The sequence below is a fragment of the Rhamphochromis sp. 'chilingali' genome (genome assembly GCF_963969265.1).
Source record: "Rhamphochromis sp. 'chilingali' genome assembly, chromosome: 1".
NCBI classification, from domain to species: Eukaryota; Metazoa; Chordata; class Actinopteri; order Cichliformes; family Cichlidae; genus Rhamphochromis; species Rhamphochromis sp. 'chilingali'.
Window position 1 is genome coordinate 4,244,650 of NC_137929.1, and position 20,967 is coordinate 4,265,616.

General features: G+C 42.9%; 1 protein-coding gene across 1 annotated transcript in view; it reads left to right on the forward strand.

The window, feature by feature from the left end:
• Nucleotides 1–2,914: 2,914 nt before the first annotated feature.
• The window catches only part of LOC308399170 (protein NLRC3-like), a 40,529-nt gene continuing 22,476 nt past the window's right edge, over nucleotides 2,915–20,967 (forward strand). Inside the window, exons 1-7 of the mRNA XM_080886215.1 lie at nucleotides 2,915–3,263; nucleotides 8,576–8,705; nucleotides 8,961–9,062; nucleotides 10,055–10,133; nucleotides 12,595–12,799; nucleotides 12,951–14,751; nucleotides 17,500–17,673. Coding sequence (XP_080742341.1) covers nucleotides 8,590–8,705; nucleotides 8,961–9,062; nucleotides 10,055–10,133; nucleotides 12,595–12,799; nucleotides 12,951–14,751; nucleotides 17,500–17,673 — 2,477 coding nt within the window. The 5' untranslated portion in view covers nucleotides 2,915–3,263; nucleotides 8,576–8,589. The remainder of the gene's footprint in view (nucleotides 3,264–8,575; nucleotides 8,706–8,960; nucleotides 9,063–10,054; nucleotides 10,134–12,594; nucleotides 12,800–12,950; nucleotides 14,752–17,499; nucleotides 17,674–20,967) is intronic.

Sequence of the window (20,967 nt, forward strand, 5' to 3'; positions counted from 1 at the left end):
GTCTGAGTTATTCATGAAGCACAAGCAGCTGATGATAAGCTGGTTAATGTTGGCACACACACACACTGTGACACTGTCAGACATGAGGAAGTGTGCAGGTAAACTCTGCTCAGAAATGACAATGAGGAGCTACACAGACTGATGGAGCTCATAGAGTGAGACGTTTATTTTACATGAAGTAAACCTGATGTATGATCTGATCTGTAGATCAAACTGATGTGTTTAATAACCTGTTGTTTAGGGCTGGGCGATATGGCCTCAAATCCATATCACGATATATTCTTCTGTATAACATATTTTCCACACTTAAAATCCTTTAATTTCCTCAAAAATCGAGAGTGTGCCTTATGTATGAATTCTGGTTGTGCTTACTGACCTCGAACCGATTTTGGCTGCAGAAATCTGTTAAAAATGTTTTAGTACAACTTTGGTAAGCAGCACTGCTTGATGGATCGTCAGAGCATTACGGCTGCCGTAGTGAGGAGCTTCACGGAGTAATCTGGGTCCAAAACTCCGACAGCTTCAGGTACCAAAGTCAAACGAACACAAAGAGTTAAAAATGGTCTAAATTCTTTCATCTTTAATTAAATCATCAGCGTTGCTGCTTTACCAGGTGTAACAATTAAGTTTAACATCCAGGTAGGGCTGCTCAATTAATCGAATTTTAATCTCGATTACGATCTGGGCTTTCAACGATCATTAAAAATGACTGAGCCGATTATTAGCCCCTCCCTCGTGCTTTACTCTCGCGCTGCTCCGTGTGGCAAATCGAGCGCACCTCTCTGCATTTCAAACACGTGTCACAACAATTAAGAGCAGCGGCCTCCAACCTTTTTTGCTCCACGGACCAGTTTATGCCGGACAATATTTTCACGGGCCGGCCTTTAAGGTGTCGCGGATAAATACAACAAAATAAAACTAGTGCCGGTACCGAAAAAAAGATTTATTCATAACACACGTGAAAAGACCCAGGAAAACCAAGTCAACGATAAAAACGATAACAAAATAACGTAAAAAACCGATAAAAACCCTGAAAACTATACATTTCACACCTGAGCCTCAACTCTCGCGGCCCGGTACCAAACGACTCACCGACCGGGACCGGTCCGAGGCCCGGGGGTTGGGGACCGCTGATTAAGAGGACCCGAGGGAAGCTCGGAAAGCCAAGCAGAAGTTATTTGGAGAGGAGAGTGACTGCTGTTGGTTGAACAGAGAGGTAAAAAAACTTCAGTGGTGTGGAAACATTATGGGTTCAGTCAGACGTGGATCAAGTAGACTGTGTGTAAACTTTGCTACGGTGTCATAGCTGCACCACAGAGCAACACTGCAAAGTTCACTAAACATAGATGTTTACATTTTTCATTTATTTTTTTATATTGCAAACATTTGCACTGTTATCAGTATTTGCACACTATTTAATATTATTTTTTGACAACCTTTAAAGTCATTATTCAACACATTGTTATTGTTAAATAAATATCGTCAAATAATCGAGATCTCAATTTCAGTGAAAATAACCGTGATTATCATTTTTGCCATAATCGAGCAGCCCTACATCCAGGCATCCATGAAAACAGAATTTATTCAATTTAACGGAGTTAGAAGTTAACAGGAAGTTAGCTCGCTAGTTTCCACCTAAACATTTCATAGCATATTCTGACTGAGAGATTTTTGAAACTAATTCAAACGTACAGCTCTGCTATCACTTCCAACATAAATGAAGACTAAACAGCAGTGGCGTTTGCAGGGTTACTGAAGTTGGACTACCTGGTATATAATGTTGTGCTACATGATTGCTAGCGACACAGCTATGTTAGCATAACATTAGCACAGTGAAGCTGGAGGATGAATGCTAACTTTTTGGCTTTCGCCATATTTCAATAGTGCTTCATCTCTTTGTTATGACTGTCGCCCGCCATAATTGCAGATGATAATTGTTGTAGCTGCTGCGATGCTTTCGACCAAAACAGGCGCAGCTTGATGACATCATCAACATGCGGTATAGTCACAATCTCTATCGTTGGCCAAATTTATATCATTTCTATCGTATATCGTTTCTATGGCCCACCCCTACTGTTGTTACTGTTGATCAGCTGAGATCAGCTGTGCTACAAACTGGAACTCTGCTGAACTGGATTTACTCGTTTCGTGAACTTCCAAGAACGAATGCTTCCTTGGCTGAACGCAGTGAACATAATTAAAAAAAAAACAGCTTTACTTGCACATAAATCTGTCAGTAAAGTCTGGATAATAAATTCTGGTGGTGTTATAGGTTCTCTTGGTCAGCTTGGTGTTGGTTTGGCTCCTGCATAAAACAGTTTGCTCTCATATTTGACACTGACAGGAACAAAGAGTAAAAAACACGACAACCAAACTAAAAAAGAGAGACGAGTTAAAGCAGAAGATATTTTGTGTGTCAGAACATGTGATCCTCACCAAGAGAGAAAAGCTCTGATTATTGTTGCTGAACTGTGATGGTGAACAGTCTCCTCTGTTGATCCCAGTGTGACTGAAGTCCGTGTGATGAGTGAGGACTGAGCCTGTGTTGGTCGATCGTCTCTAAACAGGATGTGAAGCATCAGTTCAGTCGTATTAAAGCCCTGAATAAACAGTCCTTCTGGATCCACTGTCTGTGTTTGGCTCCTCATCTTCAAAGACTCAACACAAGATGTTGGTCACATCAACATAAAACACAGGATTTGCTGCAGATGTTGAAGTGTGTTCTCCATATGAGAAAAGCTGCTGATCGTGTTTGTATGTTAGCACCTGTAGGATCGATGAACAGCTCTGACTCAGTTCACTAACCAGGCTCAGGGGAATAACTGGGATATTTCCCCAACAGAGACGTCCTGCTGGGATCGTTTTCCTGCTCTACACTCTGGTGTTTCTGCTCAAAGAACAAGAAAATGAATTTCCATGAGCCTACAGATCGTGGACTTCTTTGAGAAACTTAAAGAAGACGCTTTTCTTTCCTTAGATTGAACTTAAACAAAGGATTTGAGGAGCAGAAAAGTTTTTAAAGAGAAATTAAACATATTAATAAATATTCTGTTTATTTTACGTTATTTAGGTGTTTAGGTTATTTTTCTGTTTTCTGTCACACGTCTGCTCTCGAGTCGTTATCAACAGTGTATCAATGCATTCCTGTGGGTGGAGACAGAAACACACACCCAAAAAGAGCTCAGAGCAAGAATAAAAGAGGAGGAGACAGGATCAGAGTGGGACAGTGGAGCTTGTTGTTGGTGTCTCTGTGTGAAGAAACTGTAAGTTTGCTTTGTTTCCTCCTTTAACAGTTTGTTTGTTTCTGTGATGTTTGGACCTGATGTCCTCCATCACACCGACACTCTCTCTCCCCTCTGTTCCATATGTGACAGAGGGGAGAGAGTCTCTCACTCAGAGAACCAAGGTTACAATGTAACCACACGTTCAGCTCTTGTGTTTGAATCCTCATGATTATAGATTATTGATTGGCTGGAATCAAACAGTTTGAAGAACATTTATTCGTGTGGTAGTTTCAGCTGCTGCTCACAAATCTGATAACAGGAACAAGTTAGTTCCACGAGGAAGACGTTCGTCTGGGCGCGTTGGCCTCGTCGGTCATGTGACCGTGTTACTGTTTGGGCTCAAACTGATACGAGTGGTTTAGCAGGTGTGACAGGACGATGCTGCACAGCCTCATTGTTCAGGTGTGAGTCAGACTCTGAGTCTTTATACAGTCCTGTTTAACAACATGTTGTTCCTGTTGATGTGTCACAGAGATCAACTGTGCTAAACTCTGCTGCGTGCAGCTACTAGTTTCTCTAGTTTGGTGATGGAAACGTCGATGAGACTGTTTCCATCACCAAACATCACGAGGAACACCTCTGAGTCTGATTCTGACTCTGTGCATAAAACCACAAATATCCCTTCATGTCTGTTCATCTGATTCTGTAATGTGAGAAACTTTGATGTCTGAATTTTGTTCTATCATTAAAGGATGTTGGCTGCTGTGTTTGCACATGCTCAGTGTGACAGGATGTTGGCTGCTCTATTTGCACATGCTCAGTGTGACAGGATGTTGGCTGCTGTGTTTGCACATGCTCAGTGTGACAGGATGTTGGCTGCTCTATTTGCACATGCTCAGTGTGACAGGATGGTGGCTGCTGTGTTTGCACATGCTCAGTGTGACAGGATGTTGGCTGCTCTATTTGCACATGCTCAGTGTGACAGGATGTTGGCTGCTGTGCTTGCACATGCTCAGTTTGACAGGATGGTGGCTGCTGTGTTTGCACATGCTCAGTGTGACAGGATGTTGGCTGCTCTGTTTGCACATGCTCAGTGTGACAGGATGTTGGCTGCTGTGTTTGCACATGCTCAGTGTGACAGGATGTTGGCTGCTGTGAAAGCTGAATGCTCTGTGGTTAGAAGTGATGTCACACATTAGGATAACTGTGCTCGCTCTCTGTCAGAGTAACAGAGAGCGAGCAATTTGACCACATGACCCTCAGTACACAGCATGATGTGCGCTGTAAACAGGAAGTAGAGGAGCAGGACTGAGGTAAACCTCTGAGGGATCAAACTGAGACTGAGCTCCAGATGTTTCCACATGTTTCTGCTCTGCGTGTGTTTGATGATTATTTCAGGTATAGATGATGGAATATGGCCAGTCTGATGTGAGCCTGCTTCTCTGGCAGCGCCTCTCTGTGCTGCCCCCTGCTGGCTCTGATCATTACTGACTGAGTCCTTGCTGCCACTTTATTAGGTACAGCTTGCTAACACAGGCTCAGACCTGCTTTGCCTTCAGAGCTGAGCCTTAAATCTTCATGGCTCAGATTCAGCAAAGTGCTGGAAACATCCCTCAGAGTCATGTGATCAGTGACGTCTGCTTTCAGCACTGACAGATAGACAGGATGTATAATAATAATAATCAAATGCTGATTTTTTTTTCAGCCCTTTGTCTGAATGCTAATCCAGCTGTGTGTGTTTGTAATGACAGTAAATAAATGTCAGACTTACAGCTCCTGCTTTACTGCATTAAAGTGATCAGATGAGTTCAGCACTTTGACATGGATGGTAGTGAAAGCAGGAAATGACAAATGTAGCACAGCAGCAGCGTTTAACAGAAACTCTGGGATGAACATCATTCATAGAACAGCTTCCAGCTTCTTTTGCTCGGCTACAGTTTGGATGGATTTGCATTTAAAGATGCAACAAGACTAAAATGGTTAGGGTCAGGAGGTCAAAGGTCAGAGCTCCTGTGGGTCTGAGGGCGGCCTCACGCTGGAGAAGGATGAAGGAGTCTGACCTGAGCCAGTGTTTGACATGAACACATCAGCACTGCTGTCAGTGAGCCTAACGACAGCTGTTAGCATCATTTCAGTGTTTCAGTCATAAAAACACTTCCTGTCACTGTGGTGGTTACAGTGACATCATGCAGTTTGTGCTTTGACCTCCAGAGGGCGACAAATCAGCACAGACAGAGAGCTCCATTCAAACTTTGCTGCCATCAGGAATAATTCTTCAAATATAATCATCAGTGTTTGAGCAGTTATGATATCAGGGACAATCTAGACATGTGTGACAATACTGAACATGTCACATGACACACCTCAAACATCATGTGATCCACTCTCAGTCTGCACTTTCATTCATGACTTCAACAGGTTGAAACGAGCTTTGAAGAAACATTCAGTGAAATAAATCTTTCATGGATTCATGTGAGCAGCAGATGAACTTTGTACCAACAACATCTTCAATAACAGAGTCTGAATGAAGCTCAGGTGTTGATGCTGCTCACTGATTGGACGCTTGCTTTCAGCTCTGCTCTCAGTCTTTACTGCACAGGTGAAGGTAGAAAGTGTGACTGGATCTATAGACTGGAAACAGAGAAACATGCTGAACATTTGAAGCTTTGCAGCAGAAATGTTCATGTTACAAATACAGCAGAGCTGATCTGGGATCAGTGTGTTCACACCTGCAGCTACAACAAGGTTTCATGTCTCCACACGTCAGCATGTGAACTTTACTCTGACTCAGTCTGAGCAGTCAGACGGCATATTTTTAAAGTTAACACATCAGCACACACAGAGCTGAGCCCCTCCCACCTGTGCTGAGTTTCAGGTGGAGCCCCGCCTCCTTCCAGGAAGCAGCTCACCTGTGTGTCCGTGTTTAGTGTCCAGGTGTGGAGTGGAGCTTGTTGTTGGTGTGTGAAGAAACTGTAAGTTTGCTTTGTTTCCTCCTTTAACAGTTTGTCTTTAGGAACTTTACTGTTTGTTCAGCTCGTGTTTGATTTCTTCACACAACAAACTGTGTGTGTTTGTATTTCCGGTCTCTCCATTAAAGTCAGTGTGTAATGTTTCCTGGCTAACATCAGCTGTGTGCAGCTTAGTTCAGCACAAATCTGCCGCTCCATAGTTCACGGTAACGGACTCACAGCTGGACCAACGAGGCCGAGTGTGTCCGCCACTCTGAGCTACGTTCGTGTTTGTGTACTTTGAGTTCACTCAGAGCCCACAGAGGACGCAGCGTACGTGATGACGTCACAGCCCTTTACCTCCTTTACTGTCACTGTGATTAATATTTACACACGAGACACCTGCAGAGCTCTGACGCTAAGCTAGCACACAGCATGCTAACACTAAGCTAAAGCTAGGCTAGCCAAGAACCCAGAGTGAGGTTAAAGCTAGTGATGGGCAGATGAAGCCTCATGAAGCACTGAAGCTTTTCATCCAATTGGTTCACCCCAACGCGAAGCTTCTTGAAGCTTCATTTGCTCTAGTAGGACACCTACTGGACGTAAAAATATTAGTTGGCATGAATTTGAAGAGTGTGGCCTTTTTGCACACAGCCTGTAAATGTCAACAACAAAAGGAGTGTGTAAAACATGTATATTGTAGTGATGCAGTGTACTGTGTATATTTATACTGGCAGTATGGAACATGATTATTTGGAAATGCCTAAAATGGAAATGATCATATACTGTGAGGTGAGGTGTGGACAGTGGTTGTGCTTTTGTAACATTGAGGCAAGGACAGTGATTAGTGTTTAGGGGACACATCATTGGTTTTTGTTAAAAAGAAACAGTTTCTCCACTGTGGCAGGTCGTAGGCGATTTTTTTTTTCTAAACTGTCTCTAACTCTCACTAACCGCAACTCTCCATCAAACGCCCACATTTTGTCTGAGGGGTTTATATCGCTGTCATAGCTCGCGGCAAAGTTCGAACCGCTTCCTGAACCAGTCACGTGGTACAGCCGGGCAGCGAGGCTTCGGACGTCATCATTTTCAGCTCCTCCCATAAATGAAGCAAGCCTCGATACGCGCTTCGCGGAAACGCCCCCTCCATTACTCGACACACGCTTCGAAGCCTCGATACAGAACGTTACATCACTAGTTAAAGCTGAGTAAACACTGACCCCAGACCAGCACCGTGATAAAGTGAGCTGCTGCTGCTGAACTTGAACAGGTAACAAAGTGATGAGCAGTCAGGCTGCAGGTTTCTACCTGTTCATGTTTCTACAGTAGAATCACTTTGAAGTGTCTTTGTGCTGTTTCATCTTTGATTTGTGTTCATAAACACTCAGAGAAACATCACGTGACCTCATCAGGATCTGTGTTGGTGTGTGGGGCTGTACCTCAGCTTCATGTTGTTACATGCTCATTTGTTCATTTTACACAGTAACATCAAAGTAATGTTTTGAGGAGTAATGAAGTAATGTACTCCATTACTTTTAATCAAAGTGTTCTGTGTAATATGTGTAATAATGACTGTTTTGAGTAATGACCAACACTGATCACAACAAAGAGGAAATGCCTCCAACATGCACAAACATTTGAGCCACAACATGCAGTTAATGTGCACAAATGTCTTTGATATGCTGCTCAGTGATGGTGGTGACTGTCAGAGCAGAGCTACTGAGAATCAATAAGTAATATCAATGATGGGATCAGAATCACTAAATTCTTCTCATCCCTGTCAGTATCATACATGTGCTGTATAATGTGATAAATGTAGAGGTGCTGGCTGTTCTCTCACTCTGCTGTTTAGCTGTAAAGGACGCCTCCCTGCCTTTGTCTCATTCATGACCTTTAATAGTCTCTTCTAACATGCAGAGATCTGTATGATCTGTTTCATAGAGTCTAACCAGCCTGTACAGGTAACAACAACAGTCACTGCATCACTGACACACAAACGTCATCTCTGTCAATAACAACATTCATACATGGAATAAAAACACATCAGTGGATCATTGCTGGAGCTGATGTTTGTGCTCCTGGTGCAAAGGCTCTCAGTTTCCTCCTTGAAATAACATCAGTGGTGGGTCAGCGACATGCTTTCTTTCCCTCTCAGGTTTAAATATCTGGGACTCTCCACCGTTTGGTTTTACAGCTGAAGAAGCTTCTCAGATGAAACGTCTTCCAGAAACTTAAAGACGTCTCTTTTCTCTCCAAGCTCCTTAGATCACATGACCTGGATGACTGAACCTACAGACACATTGACCTGGTTTCATGGTCACATGACAGGTCAGAGGTCAGCGACTGTAACTCAGTTCCTCCTGTTAATGTGAACTCACTGAGTGTTTGTGGTTTACCTCTCAGACTGACTGAAGACGATGATGGAGGAAGAGGAGGACAGAGCAGAGTCTGCAGGGTCCAGCTGTCCGTCTGTGAGGAGTGACGGGTCCAAACCTCTAAATCCAGACTTCAGTGGTGAACCTGGAGCAACGAGGTCAGAGAGCTGAACTCACTGAGTAACAGAAATAATTCTGCACTGACATTATAATCAGTGTTGACTCTGGTTGATTGTCTGACTGTGTTTGTGAGCTGAGAGGAAATGAAAATGAGTTTGTAACAAAAATCAGTTTTGTCCAGTTTTCCTGTAAAAAGCTGAACTCTAATCTAAGAGGATGTTACTGACAGGAAACAGCTGCATTATCTGCAGTCTGTGTGATCACAGCTGCTTCAATCATGTTTGTGTCTGCAGAGGTCAGAGGTCACAGTCTGCAGGGTCCAGCTGTCCGTCTGTGAGGAGTGACCGGTCCAAAGATCGACCTCCAGTCTTCAGTGGTGAACCTGGAGCAACGAGGTCAGAGAGCTGTGATGACTCCTTTACATGTTTGTGTTTCCTGGATAAATATGACCTGAAACATCCTCAGATTGTTACAAAGATTCATTAAAAAGAAAACGATGAAAGAGAAAAGATCCAAATGTTCGACTTGGTCATTTGCTGTTTGAGGACAGTGATGCTCATATCTGTGGGGAAAGTGTGACCTGAGTGGGTTCATGTTTGTCTTTAAAGAACAGAGCTGCTCTGATTCTCTTTGTGTCTGATCTGTTAAACAGTCTGAGAGGTCACACAGAGACCCAGCAGCTAAAGCCTGGATCATACTGGCTGCTGTTACTCCATCAGGACAACACTGAACCACAGTGGTGTGGATGTAGTGGATAAATCCCACCATACTGATGCTCAGAGTTAACCACAGGGAACAAAACCAGATGTTACCTTCAGATTGTGACCTTTGGAGTGGACGATGCAGATTTCAATAGAGAATAAATGTTGTTGTTTTTCAGCTGTGAAGAAAGAATCTAATTTTCTGAACTTAAGAATTTATGATGCTGGAAACAACATGGAGACTATAACACAACATTTCCACTGTGTTCATAGAATGAATGTAAAACTGTCAGACATTCATTAAATATGCAAAATGTCTACAGAAGCATCAGAGGGTCAGACGTGAAGCACTCAGTGATTTTGATCAAATGACTCATCAGTTATTGATCTGTACTACACTGATCTACCACGTTAGTAAAGCTGGTGTTCTGGTGGTGGAGGGAGACTCGGATCATGTTCTGGTTTTGGAGCAGTGATCTGCTGATGGTTCAGTTTGATGAGCTTCTTCAAAATCATCCCTGACATCACCACTGAAAGGACGTCCATGAAAACAGACTGAAAATTACTGATATGTTCACAATCTGAGAGTTTAAAACTTGACAGACTTGATTCAGATGAAGTTATTTGAGCAGAAACTCCTGGATCTTTATCCTGTGTTGATCTAATCCTTCATGGTTCCTCCACAGAGTGGACCAGCAGAGCTCAGAGGTTCCCAGTGGTCAGTCTGCCCAGCAGCATCAAACACAGCTGGACTCCATATTTATGGTCTGTACATGTACAACAACTACTTTAATATTAATAATAATGCATTTATTTATAGGTCCCTTTCAGAACACCGAGGACTCTGTGGACTAAATGACCAAAAGAAACAAACTTTGAAATCAGACGGTGCAAATGTGATCACAGGGAAACGTTTTAAACATCGAGGCTTTAAACAAAAACCAAAGTGAAACAGTTTGTAGTCGAGATCAGTGGGAATGAAGCTGAATAACTGTTTCTTCAAAAACTTTGAGCAATAAATGACAAATATGATGGAAATTAGCAGCATTAGCACTTACTAATGATGTTAGTCGACACTCGGCTGTATTGAGACGACCACATTAGGTGGTCCTCAACTGTAATGGAAACCAGTGGATCCAGTCCAGTCGTGGCGACCTGTGGTGAGTCGATCTGAGCAGCTACTAATGGAAACAGGGCCATAGATGTGTTTGTGCTTAATAACAGTGAATCACATGAGTTTTACATTACTGTTAAAATCTCATGTTGTTTGTTAAAGTGTGCAGTTCAGGGTGTGTTACTAAAACACTTTCCAAAGACCCAGCCCCCATAAAAAGCAGCCAATCAGCTTCTAAGAGTTACACACCCACACATATCTATCAGGTTAACTCTGGTCTAACACACTTGGATTTAGCTTGAAGAATGTTCCTGTACGAGGACTGAAAATGATTTAATAAGCAGCTAATGTCCAAAGAACAACTTTGACACACCTTCATAAAATCTGCAGAGCAAAGGAAAACCAGCTGAAAGTCTGGCTGCTCTTATGAAAAGTACAGAGAAATTATGGGTCGCTCAACACTTGTGCACAATATAAGAGTTTAAATAAATCTAAAGAATAACTCAAAGTCCTACAATCATACTGATAAAGTCATCTACAGCTAACTATCCAAGTGGATTTGTTTAAGACAGCTCCATCTGCTGGTGGCCCTCTGCAGGTGCATGAAAGGGGCGTGTTTATAGTGAAAGTAGTAGAGGAAGTAAACCCCACGGGAAGGAGGAGGACTCTCAGCAGCTTCCAGCTCATATTCAGACATTTGACTTCTCACTGAAAGCAGCAAGTTTGAGTGTCTGTACCTTAGTTAGAAGAGATAACATGTCAGTAGTAATTAGAGTTGATTGAGCAATGCTGTCCTTGTAATGTAGTTTATGATTTTTATGGACAAGTCCAGTTTTTCTGTAGAGCCTCTCAAGTTGGTGACAGCAGCAGTGGAAGTTCACGTGTAAACCAGAGCAGCAAATCAGGTCCAAATGTGTTGTTCACAGTGAGTGGGATCATCATTGGCTGCTATGTTAACCTCCTGCAGCAGGATGTCTTTGGTCAGAGAATGGATAGATCACTAAGTCATTGTTGAGTTTAGGGAGACAGTAGACAGTTGGAGGAGGTTCAGCCAGTTGACACACAATAGATAAAATAACTGAAGGCAGGAGCAGACACCTGTATGACTTTCCACCTCTCACATAGATTATTGTCCCTGGGCAGCGCCACAGGGCTGGTAGATGTAAACAAAGCTGGAGGAGAGGATTTATTCATCTGAGAAAAGTCACAGAGTTGTGTCTTGATGCTCAATCATCCAGGTACGTAAATCCCAAAAAGCTTGATTCTGTTCATCTGGATGTTTTCAGTGGGAGAAACGTTTCATCATCATCAGGTGACTTCTTCAGTCTCAGCTGACTGCAGGTTTCAATCTTATAAACAGGACATTTGTATGACTGAAACCAGCCCACTGAAGGAACAATGGGCTGGGAGGTCAGTTCATTGATCATTGGTACGCATATTGTCAGGACCATTGATCAATGGTTGTTGATCAATGGTCATGAGTCCAGTTCACAGAGAGCTGGGGAATGGCTGCAATCACAGCATGTAAGATGGTGACAAATGTACCCTTAGGCCCCTCCTCCATTCAGAGATGGTCTTTTCACATAAATGGCCTCCTTGACTCCGCCCTCAAACCAGCGTTCACATTTACTCAGGACCTTCTTGATGTGAAGTTCTTCTGCTTCGCTGGCTGCTGTGTCTGTGGGGATGGTGTTTGTTCTGTGTTGTAGTGTCCTGATGACGCCCAGTTTGTGCCCCAGTGGATGATGAGAGTCAAACCTTAAATACTGATCTGTATGCGTAAACAGAGTGAACCTTTAAGACCAGTTGTCTGTACGATCAACTCAGTCACCTGAAACATCTCCAAGTTTCTGGCTTTGATCATCAACCTGTTGGTAGTTCAGCTCTGAACACCAGTGAAATGTTTCTCCCACTGAAATCGCTGCATTCATATGAACAGCATCAACGTTTTGGGATCATGGAGTTGTGGACAAAGTCTCAGTTAATCAGATAAAGTCAAACCTATAATTGGTAAAGAGTTCGTGGATGATATGCCCCTTGATGGTAAAGAAGTGGATGTTGTGTGGACTAAAGTTCAGAGTGGTGGGTCATTCATAAAGTATTCTGTTCCAGCTGCTGGAGGACAACATCATCACTTTTGTGAAGAACGAGCTGAAGAAGATCCAGAAGGCTCTGAATCCAAATAAGCCCCAGTGCTTGGAGTTTCAGAGGGAGGATGATGAGCAGAGGAGAAACAGCAGAGAGGCATTTGTGAAGATCACAGTGGACTTCCTGAGGAGAATGAAGCAGGAGGAGCTGGCTGACCGTCTGCAGAGACGTAAGAGGATTTATCTAAAGATTTAAGCTGCTGGATAAATGAGACACTTGTGACACCAGTGTGTTCAGTCATTTCTCAGTGGGTCAGAAATTGTCATCAGCATTTTGTAAAATGTAATTGTTAAAGTTGTATTTTTATTATTATTATTCAGAACTTCCAGCTGCTGTTTGTCATCGTAACCTTAAATCCACCCTGAAGAAGAAGTTCCAGTGTGTGTTTGAGGGCATCGCTAAAGCAGGAAACCCAACCCTCCTGAATCAGATCTACACAGAGCTCTACATCACAGAGGGAGGGACTGCAGAGGTCAATGATGAACATGAGGTCAGACAGATTGAAACAGCATCCAGGAAACCAGACAGACCAGAAACAACCATCAGACAAGAAGACATCTTTAAAGCCTCACCTGGAAGAGATGAACCAATCAGAACAGTGCTGACAAAGGGAGTGGCTGGCATTGGGAAAACAGTCTTAACACAGAAATACAGCCTGGACTGGGCTGAAAACAAAGCCAACCAGGACATCCAGTTCATATTTCCATTCACTTTCAGAGAGCTGAATGTGCTGAAAGAGGAAAAGTTCAGCTTGGTGGGACTTGTTCATCACTTCTTTACTGAAACCAAAGAAGCAGGAATCTGCAGCTTTGAAGACTTCCAGGTTGTGTTCATCTTTGATGGTCTGGATGAGTGTCGACTTCCTCTGGACTTCCACAAAACTACAATCCTAACTGACCCTAGAAAGTCCACCTCAGTGGATGTGCTGCTGATAAACCTCATCAGGGGGAAACTGCTTCCCTCTGCTCGCCTCTGGATAACCACACGACCTGCAGCAGCCAATCAGATCCCTCCTGACTGTGTTGGCATGGTGACAGAGGTCAGAGGGTTCACTGACCCACAGAAGGAGGAGTACTTCAGGAAGAGATTCAGAGATGAGGAGCAGGCCAGCAGGATCATCTCCCACATCAAGACATCACGAAGCCTCCACATCATGTGCCACATCCCAGTCTTCTGCTGGATCACTGCTACAGTTCTGGAGGATGTGCTGGAAACCAGAGAGGGAGGACAGCTGCCCAACACCCTGACTGAGATGTACATCCACTTCCTGGTGGTTCAGGCCAAAGTGAAGAAGGTCAAGTATGATGGAGGAGCTGAGACAGATCCACACTGGAGTCCAGAGAGCAGGAAGATGATGGAGTCTCTGGGAAAACTGGCTTTTGATCAGCTGCAGAAAGGAAAGCTGATCTTCTATGAATCAGACCTGACAGAGTGTGGCATCGATATCAGAGCAGCCTCAGTGTACTCAGGAGTGTTCACACAGATCTTTAAAGAGGAGAGAGGACTGTACCAGGACAAGGTGTTCTGCTTCATCCATCTGAGTGTTCAGGAGTTTCTGGCTGCTCTTCATGTCCATCTGACCTTCATCAACTCTGGACTCAATCTGCTGGAACAACAACAAACAACCTCTACATGGTCTAAACTATTTAACAAACCAAACCTACAATCTCTCCACCAGAGTGCTGTGAACAAGGCCTTACAGAGTCCAAATGGACACCTGGACTTGTTCCTCCGCTTCCTCCTGGGTCTTTCACTGCAGACCAATCAGACTCTCCTACGAGGCCTGCTGACACAGACAGGAAGTAGCTCACAGACCAATCAGGAAACAGTCCAGTACATCAAGGAGAAGCTCAGTGAGAATCTGTCTGCAGAGAAAAGCATCAATCTGATCCACTGTCTGAATGAACTGAATGATCGTTCTCTAGTGGAGGAGATCCAACAGTCCCTGAGATCAGGAAGTCTCTCCACAGATGAACTGTCTCCTGCTCAGTGGTCAGCTCTGGTCTTCATCTTACTGTCATCAGAAGAAGATCTGGATGTGTTTGACCTGAAGAAATACTCTGCTTCAGAGGAGGCTCTTCTGAGGCTGCTGCCAGTGGTCAAAGCCTCCAACAAAGCTCTGTGAGTACATTTGTACTCATGTCTTTACTTTTAACATCCAACTGTGTCAGTAATTTATTTCACCAGGCTTTCTGTCTTTGTATGAATTTGTAAAGTTTTGGGATTTCTCCAGTACAACTGTGACCTCTTTGATGCCTCCAGAACTCGAGACGCTGGATTCACCATAAACTCTGATCATCACTGCTGCTGTTATGTTATCAGTCTGTTTAAACACTTAGGCTGCATGTGCCTGATGTTGTGATACTTTATATTCACATGCATGCTCCTAGATACATTTCTACTGCAGGTCTATTTTAGTCACAAATGTTGGTGAAACACTTGCGTTTACATGCATGGTGGGTCCTGCATTAAAGAAAGCATTTGAATTACTCAGTGAATCCTGGCAGCCAGAGAAACATCCTTAGTTCCACTTTAAACTAAACTCTGCTTCGGTCTTCCACAGTGTGTTTGTTGTTTCTTTGTTGTTGTTGGCCTGCTCTCTCCTCTCACTCCAATCTGGTTGCAGCAGATGTTTGTCCCTCCCTGAACCTGCAGACTTGGGTGCAGCACCTCAGTTCATCTTCAGTCTGAAACCAGCTGTTGTAGCTATATCCCCTCAAGCACACCTTCCCTGGTCATCTCTGCTGTGGTTGCTATAAAATTTAATCTTGATTTAAAAAAAAGAACAAAAAAAGAACAAAAAAACCTCAAGTCAGACTTGATGCCATTTGTTGGCAGCATGGTGCCTGTTTGTCTTTGATGATAAACTGCAGCACAGTCTAAAGCAAACCTTCGGACTTTATTGACTTTATGCATGTATATATTCTTCCTGTTCACCTTGGACACACAACAGCTCTCTGTTTGTTGTGATTGGATCTAGAACAGCCAACATATCCTAATCTAGATGATTTCTAAGGTGGTATCTGGGAGGAAAAGTTAAAAATCAGCTTGGATGGCCTGTACTGTATGATGGCCTTGGTTGCACCACATTGATAGCCATGCAGGGTGGTTCACTCCTTGGGCAAGAAGACCGAGGAGTGAGCCACCCTTGGTCAAAGCTTGGTCATTCAAGCTCACTGTTTTCCCCTTGTTGGTTGATAAGTATTTTTTTTACCTGACTTATAGTCATCATTGTCTTCAAATTAACTCACACACTGCTGACTGCTGTAGCTTACCTGGCTGAGCAGGTGACCCATGCACTGAAGGTTAGAGTCATGACTCCAGGGCCTGGTTTGAGTCTGCCCAAGACCATTTCCTGTGTGTTATTCTCCTTACTTCTCCCTCCCTTCCTGTCTTCTTTGTCCTATACAGTGAAGACAAAAGGCCTCAAGTTGTGAAAACTCTTCCCCTTCATCTTCATCATCTTCCATCTCTCTCATCTAAAATCTCCAGTATTCTCTGAGTAGAGAATCTCTTCACAATCTTGAATGATTGATTGTGATGATGATGATGATGATGATGATGTACAAAGCATGATGATGATGTACAAAAATGATGATGTACAAAGCATGTCATACTGGATGGCTGCAACAACCAGAGTTTTACCTACCTTTGGTATTTCTTGACAGCATGAGCGTAATATTTACTGAACAGAGTCGTCTTCTGTAATCTTTTCAGATTCAGATTCAGAACACTGTATTTATTTTCAAGGGGCAATTAGGATACTGACCTTGCCAACCGTACATACAATACACAAACATCACATTGGGGAGACGGGTCAGGCTAGGTAGCTGGCCGGTCAGCTGCTAGAGCAGCGACCCGGAACCGAACAGCAGAAAATGCACAACATCAGGAAAGATGAGGAGAAAAAAGAACTCCTCCCAGACTGAGCTCCAACAGGGAGATCAGTTTGAGAACAGACAAAAAAAATGACCTTAGCGCAGAACACATGAAAACTCTTAATGCGCCATAGAAACACATGACAAGCAACAGGGATGGGTAAAAGGTGAGAGACAGCCGGTGTAGACAGCGCATCCGGGCCTGCAGCATTTGCGCTGGTCCCCTCAACCCACCGTCTGCACCGGGAGGGGATAAGCATGCTTAGGATGGGAAGGAACAGTCTAAACACCGTCTGTTATCAGGGTGAGATTTGTTATGTTCAGCTCCAGCCTTGAGACCACAGCTGGCGCCGGCATGTTAGCCGCATGAGCTGATGGTGGTTTTCTTTGGTGCGAACAACTGCATGTCAATTTCACAGCTGATCTAACAGTCCGTCACTCGTCTCTCAATCTCCCGTTGGAGAGCCACGAGCTTCTCCGAGAGGTTATCGGTTTTGTGCTCAAAGAGCAAAGTCTGAGAACTCACGACCGCCATGAGCTTCTTCAAGATCTTATCCGTGCTGCGTTCAATGAGCCCATTTTGAGAAGTCACGACCCGTCCCATTGTTTCAGTCACAGCGGGCAGCCTTGTGGGGGTTTGAACAGCTGATTCCGCTTTCTTTAATCTTCAATAAGCCAGGGCCAAGCCAGCTCAGATCAGCAAGAACCCTTTGCTGCTGTGAATGTCCGTGCTGCTATATTTCAGGATCAGGCTCTAAATGTACAAATGGATCTGAGAAGATTTCCAATCATGTTTCTACTAGATTTACAGTTTGTTTTCATGTCTTCTGACTCAGATGGTGGAGCAGGTGGAGCTTACAAGGAGTAAGTGCTGCTATAGAAGAAGAGTTGTGTTTTATTGAAGCTATTTAGTTAACCAATAATTGTATTGCATGCTGGCATTAAAAATGTTTCATTTGACTGATTTAATTGTTTGTTTGTTTTCTTCCAGACTGAGTGGCTGTAACCTCTCGGAGAGAAGCTGTGGTGCTCTGTCCTCAGTTCTCAACTCCCAGTCCTCTAGTCTGAAAGAGCTGGACCTGAGTAACAATGACCTGCAGGATTCAGGGGTGAAGCTTCTGTCTGCTGCACTGCAGAGTCCACATTGTACACTGGAAACTCTCAGGTCAGGATCCAAACATATCATTAAATGATATTATTGTACAAACAACCAAGCTTTATAGAATTGGCAGGTGAACTTTTCTTTATCTTTGGATTGCTTAGGAGATTCTTAATTACTGTCTGAAGATTTTTTACAGTCACATATTTTGTTTTAATGGTCAAACATAATTATTGTTCAGTTCAATGAGCAGGTAGCTGTGAGATTCATAATAATGAGGTATATTTGTATTAAAGATGACTAAACGTGAACAGTAGCTGTGAGTTACTTTGTTTACTCATGTGTGCTGATGTTGTGAGTAATTTAAAGCTGAAGTAAACTTGTAATGAGTTTAATAGAGTTTCTGAAGTAAGTGTACTTGGAGACATTTATGTGTTTTCTAAAGTCCAGGAGCATGAGGCTGTGTGTAGCATAGAGGAACCCAGACCTCAGCTTTGTCTCCTGGTTTCTGTTGCTGCTGTTACAGTTTCCCCTCATTGTTCCTTCAACAGTCTCCTCACTGTAACAAATCAAAGTGTTACTGTATAGATTCACGTCTGAATGTTGCCATGTGCTATTAAAACTGAAAGCGATGTTTCATACACCCACGTGGTTCAGTCACACAGTAACTGATGGTAAATAATGTTTGTGTTGAGCACATCGTGCAGGTCAGCTGCTCCACACAGATCTCAGGTTTACATGCTGGAACAGTTTGTGATCATGAAGGATAAACCTCACTTCCTCTTTGTTTCATACAGATGTGACATGAACAATAACACGTTCATGAAATCCTTTTAGGAACACAAACACTATTGTAGCTGGAGAATATATTTGAATGTAGGACAATGTAGGGGATCAGAAACAACAGTAATAACTAACCACCACCTCACCATTTGGGTTGGTAGCTGCATGTTGATTGATGAAGTCATTTTCTTCTTCCTCCATTTCTACCTTATTAACATCAGATTAAAAGCTGCACAGAGACAGGCCCTGGACATGTTTAGCCTAGCTTAGTACAAGGACTGGACATGGGGGAAACGGCTCTCATCACTGGATCAAACCATGAAAACAAATCTGAAGTAAAGTTTTGTTGAAGTGAACTGTGGTGGTGCCCAATGTTCCCTCTAAGCTGCGCTCGTGCAACTGCGCCCTGCTGGCAAGGTCTCTGCACAGAAAATCTGTGTTGCACACAAAAAAAAAAATCAAATCTCAATTGAAATAAAAATTAAATCTTCAACAATTCTGTTCTGCAGTGTTAGTCAGTGACTGGCTGCTCCCATATGGGATTAGAACGATGCCACCTTATCCCATAGTCCAGCCAATGATGCGATTCACATTCGTATATACGCAGCTAATCAACGTCGCTGACAGGCTATGACAGCGTCCTTATGTGCCGACACCGGTGTTATAGCGAGCAAAGTGGCTGATGATGAGGTGAAGCCACGTTAATGACAACGTGTAGAACCATTGGAGATGTGAGCAGGACAGACGGAGCAACTGATGGACAAAGTGTGGACTTTATACCAGTTTTTAAATTGTGTTGATCGGCCGCGTAAAACCAGAGTTATGATAAAATATCTGCAATGTTTGGTTTTCTTCCTGAATAGTATTGTTGTTTATAACAACGATAGTATTCAGTATTTATTGCAACAAACTTTGTTGTTTGCAAAACTCAGTTACTTTTTTGAAGAAGTAACTATATAATTAATTGCCAACATTGGTCATTATATCCTGTATTTTGCAGACAGAGTTACAGACTCTCTCCCAGACCACAGACTCATAATACAAGTCAGAGCTTTATAAAAATAGAAAAAATAAAGTTGTGTTTTCAAAATTGGAGTTCAAGTTATTTTTACTTCCAATAGTGTTAACATGCTACAGGTCATGAGCAAGGTTGTTTTTAATTTTCATTGTAAGTGGGCTAAAGCAGTTAATTAAAAGTAGTCTAACATAAATGTAAATGCTGTAATTTGATTACTTTAATAAACCGTGTAACTTGGATGGATAAGATGCTGGCGTGACCACAGTGCACACGTCTGCTGTTGCTCACAGAGGTCCAAGGGACGCTCAGGGAGTTTTTGTGTTCGCTCAGACACGTGAAACATTAGAGGGAACATTGGTGGTGACTGGCAGGGAAAAGGGGAATGATAAGACTTACTGTAAATATAATTATGTATGTATTGAAAAAGGAACAACTAAAATGTTCCAGCTGAAAAAATGAAATCAGTTTCAGTTTATGAGCTCTGTTTGTTTTCTTTACAATTCCAACCTTTTATTTTGAAATGAGCTGCTCGTTCCTGTTTAGAGTTGATGAGCTGATGTGGGTGAGAGGACTCAGGCAGCCTGACAGAGTTGATGTCCAGGTCTTCCCTGCTTGTCCTGATACACATAAACATGAGTATCCTTGCAGGTCAGATCTCATCAGTCACACCTGTTAGTGCAGCTCTCCTCTAGATTGTAGTTCTTGTAAAACTAGGATGATTTTACGAGCCTGGACCGCAGATCTAAGGGAAGATATGACTTGGAAAGACTAAACCAACTTATTAGAGGTGTTTGCACTAACATAGATAAATACTCAGATTTACACCTTTAGTGTCTCACAAAGGGTTAAAAAGTGAATGTGCACAGAGAGGTTGGTGGTGAGACGGGCACTTCCAGCACTGTAGATGTGATCCAGATCAGTGTTCATGGAAATAATCCGGAGAGCAGGATTCCTTGATGAATGTCACATCTTCTTAAAGTTATAATCCACAGGGAAAACTGTGAAACTGTCGATCTGATATCTACTCAACCAATCAGGTGTTTACATGCCCTTCACTGATCTCCAGCCCCACCTTATTATCAGTTTCTCTCTCTTTTACATCTGAATTATCTTCACTTCACATTTCAGTCAGTTCAGATTTCATTAGCACGTTCACTTTAGCATAATCCATTTTAATCCAAACACCTTTCTCTTTAAACTCTGTTTGTCAGTCACAGTATATCCAGTACAATCCTCTTTTTCACTGCGTCACACACATTCAGAGATCAGAGTGTCCTGTGTGTGCTCTCATTCACTCACACTCACTCTCATATGGCTGAAGTCTGTTTGTACACAGGCTAATCTGGGACTCTCCACCATTTGACCCTAGAAATAAAGAAGCTTCTTGGATGAGAGGTGAAAGGCAAAACGTCTTCAAAAAACTTAAAGAAGTCCAGATGCCTTTTTTTCTAAGCTCTTTAGATAACTGCGAACCTTCACAAACTCCTCATCAGTGGGACTCTCAGAGCTACCAGCCCTTTGCTACAATCACAAAGCTCTTCATTGAAATCAATGATATC